This window comes from Erpetoichthys calabaricus, chromosome 4 (genome assembly GCF_900747795.2).
Source record: "Erpetoichthys calabaricus chromosome 4, fErpCal1.3, whole genome shotgun sequence".
Lineage (NCBI taxonomy): Eukaryota > Metazoa > Chordata > Cladistia > Polypteriformes > Polypteridae > Erpetoichthys > Erpetoichthys calabaricus.
This window is the reverse complement of record NC_041397.2, coordinates 116,241,525-116,253,748: the sequence shown is the minus strand read 5'-3', so window position 1 is coordinate 116,253,748 and position 12,224 is coordinate 116,241,525. Positions and strand designations below refer to the sequence as shown.

General features: G+C 35.6%; 1 protein-coding gene across 13 annotated transcripts in view; it reads left to right on the top strand.

The window, feature by feature from the left end:
• dmd (dystrophin) overlaps positions 1-12,224 on the top strand; it is a 2,688,357-nt gene that overhangs the window by 1,988,186 nt on the left and 687,947 nt on the right. For all 13 annotated transcript variants that reach the window (XM_051926236.1, XM_051926244.1, XM_051926242.1 and 10 more), the window contains one exon: positions 10,478-10,632. In XM_051926236.1, the coding sequence (XP_051782196.1) occupies positions 10,478-10,632 (155 nt within the window). The remainder of the gene's footprint in view (positions 1-10,477; positions 10,633-12,224) is intronic.

The following is a 12,224-nucleotide window of genomic DNA, read 5'->3' as shown; positions in this document are numbered from 1 at the left end:
AGTTCCTGGTCAGAAGGAGAATTAAAGTTTTTAATCAGCCCAGAAGTACTTCAGGGCTATGTGAGAATTTATTCTCCCACCATCTTACCACAGCATTCCGTTGCTGAACTCCATGTCCCATGGTGCCCTGTGGGAATCCGGGGCACCACTGCAGTCCTGGGGAGCTGCCATCTAGCATCTTGGGGTAGGCAGTGTCATCGAAAAGCTGCCTTCCCCCATCTTTCCATCTCAGGGGTGTCCTGGCCAGGTTGAGCTGCCGGCCGTCCCTTACAATAGTTAACATTCCACTTGAAACAGCATGTGCAGTGATGCTTCATTTCAGTAATCGACATTCTGGGCATTTAAAACGCAGTAGATTTGTTCATGTGTACTTGTACATGAATATTGGATTCAGCTGATCCAGAACTAATCTCTGTACAGCAGTGTCTACTATATCATGCAACAAAACTCTTTAATTTTGCATTACTGTTTGCTGCACAGTTGCATCATTATTTTTTACTTTTGTTGATATATACGTTCACTTACAGTTTGGGTCATTTTTGATAGACAACTTGCCATGATGGCTTTTACACATGCCCCTAAAAAATTAGCAGATACAAAATTTCCCATATCTATATTTTCCCTCTGTTGTGTGAAGAAACTTGGTAAAGTTCAATGAGGCCCCCAACAAAGGAGTATGAAGGCAGGTCAGGAGCATAACTGGCCAGCCCAGAAAAGGCTCACCTTGATTAGCTAGTCTCACAACTACTATTTGCAGGATTTTGGCCTAGCCGGCCCATCAAGAGGAGAACTGATTTTAAAAAATAAATATAAATCTGAATAGTCCCAAAATACCTCACAAGGAAGAGAAACAATAAAAACTCTGGTGTGTGGCCAAAAGACAATAAGGGTTAGTTTTAAAAAGGGAATATTATGGTAAAGAGCATAAATGATCACAACATGTGCCCCAAAAGTACAAAAGAGCAATATGGAGTTACTTAAAAGGCAATCCTCAAGCAATACTATCAACATTCAAGCAATAAGTCCCAAACAGTGTATAGAAAACTGACTACAACAAACAGAGCAAAACAATAGAGAAATACTGCAAAGTCCAAATACAGGAAACACAATACCATAATTCCTTTGTTCAGCTTTCTCTGCAACTTTCTCTAACTCATAGTCATAGGGAGGCCTCAGAAGTGGTGATGTCTTGGAGAACCACAAACACAGAACAGGAAACATAGACAAACTTAAAGGGACAATGCACAATTAATTAATTATGTCAAAAAAGACATAATAATATGAAACATAATATAACAAAGATAACAAAAAATCATAAAACACACACAAATTAAAGCTGTGATACAGCACCCTCTACATGTTAACTTTAAGAGAATCTCTGCCCATATGAAGGTGTCTTTGAAATATCACTTCATTCATAAATCAGATTACAATTTAAGGCTACAGTCTTATTTTAGAATTAAAAATTATTAAGTACTGCATTTCATAGTATTTAGCCAACACTTTGGATGAATAAGATGGTGAAAATACTGCAAACAGAAAAATTATTTTGTTTCCACTCATTGTTAACAGATACTTTAGAGTCTTTTTGTATAAGATCTTCTTCTTGATTCATGTAACCTGCAGTACACAGATAATGAATTATAAATGAAGGTGACTAATGTACCATTGGTATTGTGTTATACATATGCAACGATGTCCTTTTATTTTCCATTTTAGAAATTCAGTATCCAATCCGTTAACATGATGTACTGTGTAACATACATATTGTGCAAATACTGTACATGACAGTTTCATAATGTTGGATCAGTATAAGAATGTATATATTTTTAAATCTCCTTGGAAATACAAAACTCAAAACAGACAGAAATGTATCTGTATCTTTTCCTGTCTATCTCAAAACTCAAACTAACTTTAACCATCCACTAGTTTACTGTTTCTCTTGACTTTTCCATCAAGGGCTTTCTCATGGTGATGAGGTTCTTTAAATTCATGATCTTGCAGAATAGCTTTCTTGTTTATTCTGCTTTCAGTGCTCCCTTGACCTTAGCAGATATAACTGGCTAGAACAGGCAGCCTGTATACTGACCCAAATATCATAAAGGTTAGGTGAGCCACAGGCCAGTGGATGGAAACTCGCCAACTCCGTCATCACTTTTTAACATTTTAACACCCTTGAATGCACATAGTGGATAATGTAAGTAGCCAGGAACAGTTTTCAGTACTTCGTTTTTAATGAAAATTGCAAATATAGTTCCTGTATAAAAGGATATGTCTACAACCAAGTTTCAAAACCATTGAAATGAAACATACAAAGGGTACACATATATTTTAATGAGAAGCTCAGCTCAACTTGTCAATTCCATTTCATTGTGTGTGTCCAAACTAATGTTGAATTTACGTCTGACATTCACCAAGTTGCAGGGCAGCATTTGGTAATGTAATGAAATGTTTTGAAACAAATGAATGGCATTGCCACAGTTTCAAATTTATTAAGGAAAAAATGGGCCTGATTCTGTTGAAGTCTTATTAATTTGGTGATTTTGTGCTATACTCAGAGATGAGAAGATACCTCCCTGTGCTTTATTTATGGCAAGTCTTCTTCACTTTAGGGCATGAGCTTGGTGGCTCTGACAAATTTCTTATTACAGTTCATTTTACAGAGGTCTGAACTAGTAAAACCATCCTTCACCTGTAGCTCTGGTGCATCCGAAGTATATTGTATATGCACAGCATAGTGTAGTAGCTAAGGTGAAACTACAAAGATGTTTGATTTACTATTCATTATCATCATATGAAAGTGCTGTACCTACCCTCTAATTGTGGAGATATTTCTGGGGTTGGAAATTGAATGTGTGGATGGATTATTTTAGTGAAAGGTGTTGCTGTTAAATAAACATTACGCACAATTTATAAAAAATAAAAATCATCACCATAATTCACTAAATGTGTTTTTTGTTCTTGGATATTAGGAAATCACTCTTTAAAAACTGATGCAAATAAAGCAATTCAAAGGAAACACTGTGATGTGTAACAGTGTAACACAGTAAAATGAATATATAATTTGTTAAAGGCATTGTGCATATGATACTGCAATTTCGCCCCTGATAATCTTTCCTTCTTAATAGGATAAGGGCATGCAGTCTTTTTCTAATATTGAAAAGTACCATGTGTTCTGCAGAGTAAAAAGCCACTTCTGTGCTCAGAGGCATAAAGTATTTCTTAATCTCGGTGAGGCTTGTTGTACTTACAAAATAGCGTCTGTGACTGCAGGTGTCACATTTGTTAAAACTGCTACTTGCTTTATGTGCCTTTTGTGACATTAGATATTGTATCTTCGCTATACGCTATCCTTTTCATCAGAGGATATAATGCTTTGGAATACTAATAGATAATGGAAGTCAATGGGGCAGAAGAAACCAGATGTCATATAATTATTTGTACTTGTAGAGAACTGCTAATATTCAGTTTTGTATGCTTGTAGTGCTCAGAATATAAAGTTCAAACTCTAATCAAGAGTGCAAACACAGCCATAATGAATACTCCCCTTTCATCACTTCTTAAATTAAAAGCCAGATGCTACAGTATTGCTGTTTTTTCAAACTGAGGAACCTCTTTTCCTGTGGTATACAGTTTATATAGGAAACATATATTAAGTGTGTTGTATCAATTATCATTTTATGTAATATTAACTGATTTATAAAGCACTAATACGGCTCATTTAAAAGATACAATGTAGAATCAAAATTGAAAACCAGGTATGGCAGATCAACACAAGAGACACAAACTTTTAAGCTTGTTGAGGTGTTCTGTATCCCTTCTCCATCTTTACCACTATACATGTACTCAACCGCACCTCTGAGATTATGTTTTGTGCCCCCATTAGCAGTAAACACTCTTTAATGAAATCTGCAAAAGTTTTCCTCTGTAAAATAGGTATTTTTATAAAGTCTTATTCTTCAATAATAATGACAAAAATACAGGCAGATGAAAAGGCAAAGGCCAGGGGATGAGAGGAGAACAAAAGGTGAAAAACCCGGCAGAGATGGCAGCCAAAAGGTCAAAAAGCCAAAAACAGCAAAATGTTAAACTGAAACCTCAGAGAGCTATAATTGTTTCAGTTCTCCATGAATTGGTTTCCTACATGTACCCAAAATCTTGGATGCCTGGATTAGCTCAATGCCATCTTAAATAGCACTGTAACAATAATGTTACACATTGCCACCTGGCAGAAGAGAGTTTCCATCTGAAAATGCAAAAAATGATAATGCAGACAATCTTAAAAATACAAAAAGGCAACACTTTGGAATATATCAAAATACCGAATAATAATAACAATGTCAAAATGATCATAAAAGTGCAAAACATTCATAAAATAATAATCATAAGGAGGAGAAAACAAACGCTAATACAAACACCAAGAACTTCAGGGAGAGTGCATCAACCCGGACTTGACAATAAATATCAAAAACATATATATATATATAGAATTTGATGGTCTTACTTTGGATCTGCTAGATATATTGAGATAGTAGAAGAAATATCAGTGAATAATGGAAAACTCACTAATAGTATGCAATACATTTTTAAGATGACATTTATCTGGGAAGAAGAAAGCTTACCTATCAGGCATTTTAAACACTTATTTCCAAATTTCCAAAAAAGAGAATGCTGTTGTAATAATAAACAACCCAAATGAAGGAAGATATAAATGTGTAACTCCACATCAGTGCAGCCTCTCATGCCTATCTTTAACAGTGCAACCTAAATTTTTGAGTTCGTTATTAATACATACTGTATTTGATAAGAACAGGATAATTTACAGTTATTTGCATTTTTATGGTTAGGTAAGTGGCTTAAATGTCATGTTTAAGATCACACAGGGAGTCTGACATTAGTAGTGAATTTTCAACCTTGTAGTTTAAGGTCCAAAGCTTGTGGCCATTACATCATATGCATCTCAGCCAGCAGTACATGCGCATATTTAAAAAGCAATTTGTGGCAGTGCTTATAATCAACAGTACCGTGCCTGCTGAATCCAGCTGAACCACAACCTGAACTGTTCTTTTTGTCCATATTGACTTAAAAAAATGCACACCTCTCAATGCTGTCCAAGTTCTCCTCAACATATTGAACTGTGAACATTACTTAAAATGCCTTCATTCTTCTACATGGGTTTTGATGGGGAGTGAATGTTTTTAAGGAATAAGCTTTTGCTCAAAGTATACAAAGAAATATTCTTGGAAATTTAAAACATAACTGTCAATTACAAAAACATTAGACAAATGCTTTTCCTAAGTGTATGTCTTAAGCATATCCTTTAATCTGCCTCTTTCACAGTCTAATATGATATATATGTATTTCAGGAGTGATCTTTTACGCAGGTAGGTAACCACCAATAAGACTGTATTAATATAACATAATACAACAACCTTAGACCCGCTTAGTCTGATAGAGGGTCACAAGTTGCTGAACCAGTCTGACCTTTGCAGTAGTAAGTATGGCGCTTTACTGTGAAGTTCAGGTAGTGAACTGTTAAACTTTTTTAAAGTTAAAAGTTAATCCATTCATCCATCGATCCATTTTGAGCATAGCTAAAACATTTCTGACACCTTTTGAACAGCATGTGGACAAAAAGTGAAAATATTCACTTAAACATTCTGCTTTGACAGTTTGTCAATTTTGTCAACTGAAAGGTCATTAGCTGGCATCCTGAGTAAATATAGGCAGTAGAAGAGATTTCCAAATTCCATTAAAAAATGAAGTTTTTTTTTTATTAATTGAGTACTGTTTCATGCCAATAAAATTTTTTTACAAGTGTTAATGGAAGAGATGTCACAAACAAAAATGTATTAGTTGTGATATATATATTATTAATAATTCATAAACAATATAAATCAAAACAATATTTGTCAGATTTGTCCTAGAATGTCCTAGTCACTCTGTAAAGATATTTATTCACAGTGTGTCCCGGATGGATCTACTGTATATCCTTCTGGAGATTCCTACAGACACTCTCAAGCACTTTTGATTTATCAGATTTGTCTCTGGAGTCTGTGGAGTTTGTTGATCTTTCTATTTCTTTTTAGCAGAATTACTCTCTTACTGTACACCGTACACCAAGATCATGGCGTTTTGTGTTTTTTTAAAAGTGGTAATCATCTTCACATTTAATCTACTGTCACCAAACTCATTCTAATATGTAACCCACTGATTAATAACAAAAAGACTAATTTGAATTTTTCTGTTAATGTTGAAATGGCAGTGGTTAGCCTACTTGCTCAAAAATGCAATAGCGACCACGTTTTCCAACTTGTTTTAATTAAGTGCTTTAATTATCTAGATTTGCAGCCTAATAACTTTTCAAGTGTCTGTTGATCAAAGGAAATTGCAAATAAACATAACCTGTGAAATGAATGCATACATTTACATGTGAGCTTCTTAATAAAGTAAATAAATTCAAGAAATGACAGGGTTAAGGCAGAAGGAAGGTTTGGAGGAATGTCATAATGAAATTAAGGTAATGAAGTACTTTGAATGCCATTTTGATTATTCAGATGTAGTTCAGAAAGAAATGGGGCTTGAACATTTGAAAAAAAAAATATCTAGTCATTAGTTTAATTATAAAAATCCATTACGTGAAGTCATGTAAGACAGAAAATAATGGGCCCTTAATAGAATGGCCTATAAAACATTAATTGCAACATTGTGTTTTTCATTTCATCAGAAACTGAAAGATGTAAGCAGCAATTGTTTGTAGTATAGTCATTTAAACTTGTGGTTAAAAAAATAACAATTCTATTACTTACGCCAAAGCTGCTATTGCACTATTAATGTGCTAAACTTAATATGAGCATTTTCATTTTCTATCCTCATCATTTGATATTTATAATCTTAAAAGGACGGCAATTCCTGAGTGTGTTTGTTTATTTTGTTAATACTTATTATTTGCTGTTATTGATTTGTTTTACAGTATCCATCTGTTTCATTGAGTGAACTTAAAAATTGTAGTCATGGAAAGCCTGGGTAATAAAACAAGCGCAGTCCAGCTCCTGAAGTAGTTTTAATTCTCAGATAAGCATAGAAAAGCTGCACCTGTGTAGCTACAAAACTCTCACAGCAACATATAAAAGGTTCACTGAAAGAAAGTGCTCATGCTTGGAAACGTTAACACTATAAGATGAAAATGGAGATCCAAAACAAGGTGAATGATAATTATTCTTAAAGCTAAAACCAGAGTCAGAGAGAGTACATCCATCAAACAAAATATGCCGGTATTGTATTTATTGTAATATTTACCAAAATTTGAAGTCAATTTACAACAATAATGTAGATACTTTTTTAATTAGGATGTTATCGTATTGAGACCTTTCCCTTTAGTCAGTGAAGCCTTATTTCTCATTCTTTTGACTTTGTCGCAAACTGAAACTATTATGGTATGCATGAATATCATACTGTGTGTTGCTTTATTTAATATATTTAATAGGGTTCAGTGTGAATTACCAATAAATTAATGCCATCCTCTTTTAACTTTGAAGTACAGAAACACCTTTTGATATATGCTGCCTTTATCTTTTTGAAAGGAACTGGCCATGTTCTTTTTTGTCACAAGTTAACCATCTCTTGTACATTTTCCTAATCACATACCGCCTGTCATTCCAAACTTGTGAACATGTTGCCTTTATATTTGCCACAAGAGAGTTAGTTTTGTTTTGAAATGTGCCAACTTTCTGCTTGACTTTCTGCTTGCCATCTACTGTTTTGTGTCGTCCCTTTTCAGTGCAAAACGTTGATTTGAAAATCCATCCTCTTCCCAAGTCTGGCAGGCCATAAAAAGACGTTAATGAAGAAAAGAACTTGCCATGGTCTACATTGGTTTTGAGTTCTTTTTCTTGTTGTATTTTCTTGTAACTCATTTTAATTTATGTTCTATTTTATTTTTTTCACATTAATGTTGACACCATTTGTGTTAATGTGACCCTTTGTTTATGTTGACTCTTTCTTTTTGCAGCAATATGGCTGTACATATGGAAGTTTCTGAGTTGGCAGTTGCCGTCATTTGTGCTGGGGCTCCCTGTCTGAGGTTTACGAGAAATAAATGGAACACTCTCCTTAATTTCTAAAGGAAATAAAATGTTAAATAATTTTAATTTTATTTTGCTAATTTCTGAAAGATGTGCTTGAACATTTGACCTCTGCCTTTGTTTTGTATTTACAAGTCTACATCTTTGCCAATTATTTAACTAAAAGTCACAAAAATTTGGAGCATACTAAAAAGAGTGATCAATAGGTGAAGGATCTTCCTGAGCACATACCTGTGATGCAAATAAGTGACATCATAAGTTTGCAAGAACAGTTAAATGAGTGTATGACCTTTACACAGCAATTGCTTTTTGAGTGAGTGGGTTTGTCACATGCACCGGGGGTCAGTAGCTCTGCTTTTAACACTTCAAGAGTCTTGGATTTCTGTATTCTTCACGTGACATAGAAGGTCCACGTAGCTATGATGCAGGTTATACCATATATATATATATATATATATATATATATATATATATATATCAAAAACTGCAGTCTTTGTTTCATTATTACTTGGAAAGCCCATGGCAGAGGTGACAGTTATATGTGATATCAAATATCCCTGTTTTAACAGGCTACTTTAATTTTGAGCAACGCATATGAAATAAAAGTAGTTACTACCAATTTCTTTTAATTCAAGATAAGGAATAAATCCTTTCAAGAATATATCTTTTAAAGCAATGACAGCAAAGTAGGCAGGGAATGAAAGGCAGTTTCCGTTTCCTGCAGTGGACTTTCAGAACAAATAAAACATAAAAGGGTGAGTTGGCAGAAATTTTCAAAGAGAATTACGATCTTGACTAGCTAAAAATATGAACTAAGGAGAATCGACTTGGACCAATTTGAGCCTCTGAATTACTAATTATGTAAATGAAAGATTTATTGAATTCTGTGAAGGTAGGGAAATCTGCAGATATCTTAAATGAAAGAAAGAGATAGATGAAGAAGGGGATATGTCTTTATTGTGGCAACGTAATATTGTTGTGTACAAAACTTGTTGGAAAACTCTGTTTTTTAGTGAGCTCTGTCCGAGACCCTGAGATGAGAAACATTTGTAAGTACTCATTGGAAAAGACTGTTTTCTTTTGAAGCATTTGTTCATAGTGGCACTGCAGGGAATTTTCATTTGGTTTTTAATTTAAATATTGCAACATGCACTTTGAAAATAAAAATGAATTTGCACAGTACTGAAAGGGGAGCAACACATGGAAGGCCATCAAAATGATGAGGGAAAAAGATAGAGACTCATCCCAGCCTAAAATGCTGGAAAAATGAAGGACTAAGAGCAGGAGCAGAGCCCCGGGCCACTCCTGACAGATATTTGATTTATCGATATACTGGCTCAGTACAAACTTAAGAGGTTGATTTTCTGATAACATCAAGCCATCTTATCTGTCAAGCAATTCATTTTCCTTTTCTCTGCTTATAAACGCTTGCACCGTTGGATTAAAACAATCTCATTTTCAGGCTGAGGATGTCCTGTTTTCTGCTTTGTATAGCTGAATGTGTAGGGATTCATTTACAATAAATTCTTTGGCCTATTATCTGGTGTCACATAGTGTGGTGTTAAGTACCTTCCTAGAGCAGTGTGTCTAATTCACATCAAGTTCTTTTCCTCCTTCATGAATTTGAATTTATGAGTTTAGAGTAATTGTCAGTGATAAATTGTTTGTATTCATCCCATCCAATGTTATTTCATTAATTTATTTAGACTGAAAGTAGAAATGTTGACCAGACTGAAAGTAGAAATGTTGACCACAATAAAAAGGATTGGTGTCTTTTCTTTGAAAACTGATTTCTTAAGGCAATAAAAATAGTATGCAGTTGAATATATTCCAACAAATTTCACATATAAAGTGTTTTCAAGGTTTTTGACGTTTTCTTCTTACACTGTATATGTTATGTATATGTGTATATGTTATATATACATCTGTATTCTTTGCAGTAGATAAAAATAAAATAAAATCACATACAGAAAATATCCATCCATCCATCCATTTTCCAACCTGCTGAAACCGAACACAGGGTCACGGGGGTCTGCTGGAGCCAATCCCAGCCAACACAGGGCACAAGGCAGGAAACAATCCTGGGCAGGGTGCCAACCCACCGCAGTACAGAAAATATACACATTTACTATATTTAACTATACTAATGTATTTCTGAATTAAAATTCTATTATTTACAGACACACAGTGAGATATATTCTTAAAATATATATAAAATGAATATTTTTTGTGAAGAAAATACAGGAAATTCTTTTCATTTCCATAAGTTATCAGCCAGTTGCTAAATGGAATGTTGACATTTCTCCCTTAACATTAAATTCTGCTTATCACAAAATCTGCTTTTACTTGACAAATTTGTCTGACTTAATTAATGATGTATTCTTTGTTTACAGCAATTTGTCAAAGAACTTCGGCAATGGCAGATTAACATCGATGTTGCCAATGACCTTGCTCGCAAGCTACTGCGGGACTACTCTGCTGATGACACCAGAAAAGTGGAGTTGATGACGGAGAACATAAGCAGTTCTTGGGCAAATATTAACAAAAAGTAAGTGTGTGGTAGTCTTAAACATGATATTTTTGATTTGCATTTTACTCCTTATTAAAATGGTATGTACCAAAATTATTGCTATCATACACCAGTCAGCCACAACATGAAAACTACCGACAGGTGAAGTGAATAACATTGATTATCTTATTACAATGGCACTTGTCAAGGAATGAGATACTGTATATCAGGCAGCAAGTAAACAGTCAGTTCTTGAAGGTGATGTGTTGAAAACAGGAAAACTGGGGAAGTGTAAGGATCTGAGTAACATTGACAAGAGACAAATTATGATGGCCAGATGACTGGGAAAGAGCATCTCAAAAATGGCAGGTCTTGTTGGGTGTTCCCTGTATGCAGTGGTTAGTACCTACCAAAAGTGTTCCAAGAAAAAAACAACCAGTGAACTGGCGACAGTGTCATGGCTGCCCAAGGCTCATTGATGCACATGAGGAGTGAAGGCTAACCCGTCTGATCTGATCCCACAGAACAGCTGCTGCAGCACAAATTGCTGAAAAACTTAATTCTGACCATCAGAGAAAGGTGTCAGAACACACAGTGCATTGCAGCTTGCTTCATATGGGGCTGCGTGGGTCATACTGACTCCTGTCTACCACAGAAAGAGCCTACAATGGACATATGAGGATCAGAACTGGACCATGGAGCAATGAAAAGAAGAAGGCCTAGTCTGGTGGAACATGTTTTCTTTTAAATCACGTGTATGGCCGGTGTGTGTGTTTTTTATTTACCTGGGGAAGAGATGGTAACAGGATGCACTATGGGAAGAAGTGATGCTCTTGGTAATGTTCTGCTGGGAAACCCTGAGGTCATGAAATTCATGTGGATGTTATTTTGACATGTACCACCTACCTAAAGACTGTGTCACACAGCTGTGATTGGGAGGCAGCTAAAGGGCCTGAATAATAGTAGTACCACGCCAGACCAGGGGTTGGTGAACTGCACTGACTTTAACTCTCAATTCTCTGCAGACCATCCACAGGAAATACCCCACCTGGTTAGATCTCAGGTCCTGTCCCTGTTTCTTCTGGGATTTCTTCACCCTGCTGACTACGCCACTGTCATATAAACGAGTCAGAGACATCAAAAAAAGTTTTGGGGCAGCCACCCGTATATTATACCCTTGCTGCAAATGGGTAAATGGTTGAGTTGTTCACAGAACAGAGACCAAAGCAGAACTGATTTCAGGATGAGAACATGGCAGCTTTAAAGGCTGAGACAGGACGTGACATCATCGGGACCAGAAGAGGAAGTAATGTCATCGGGAGCAGAAGTAACGTCATCAATGGCTCCTGTGCCAGAAGTGACGTCATCAATCGAACCGAGTAGGATTTCTCGAGGATGGTCTGCAGAGGATTGAGAGAGAAAGTCTTTGCAGCTTGCCACTACCTGGTCTGGCATGCTACTACTATTATTCAAGATGATTGAATTTAGCTGTAGCTGCCTCTCAATTGCATGTGTGTGACAACTGTTGCAGACCATGTACACCCATTCATGGCAACAGCATTACTTAATGGCAGAGGCCTCTTTCAGCCCAGATAATGCTCCTTTCCACACTGCATAATGGAATGGTTTGA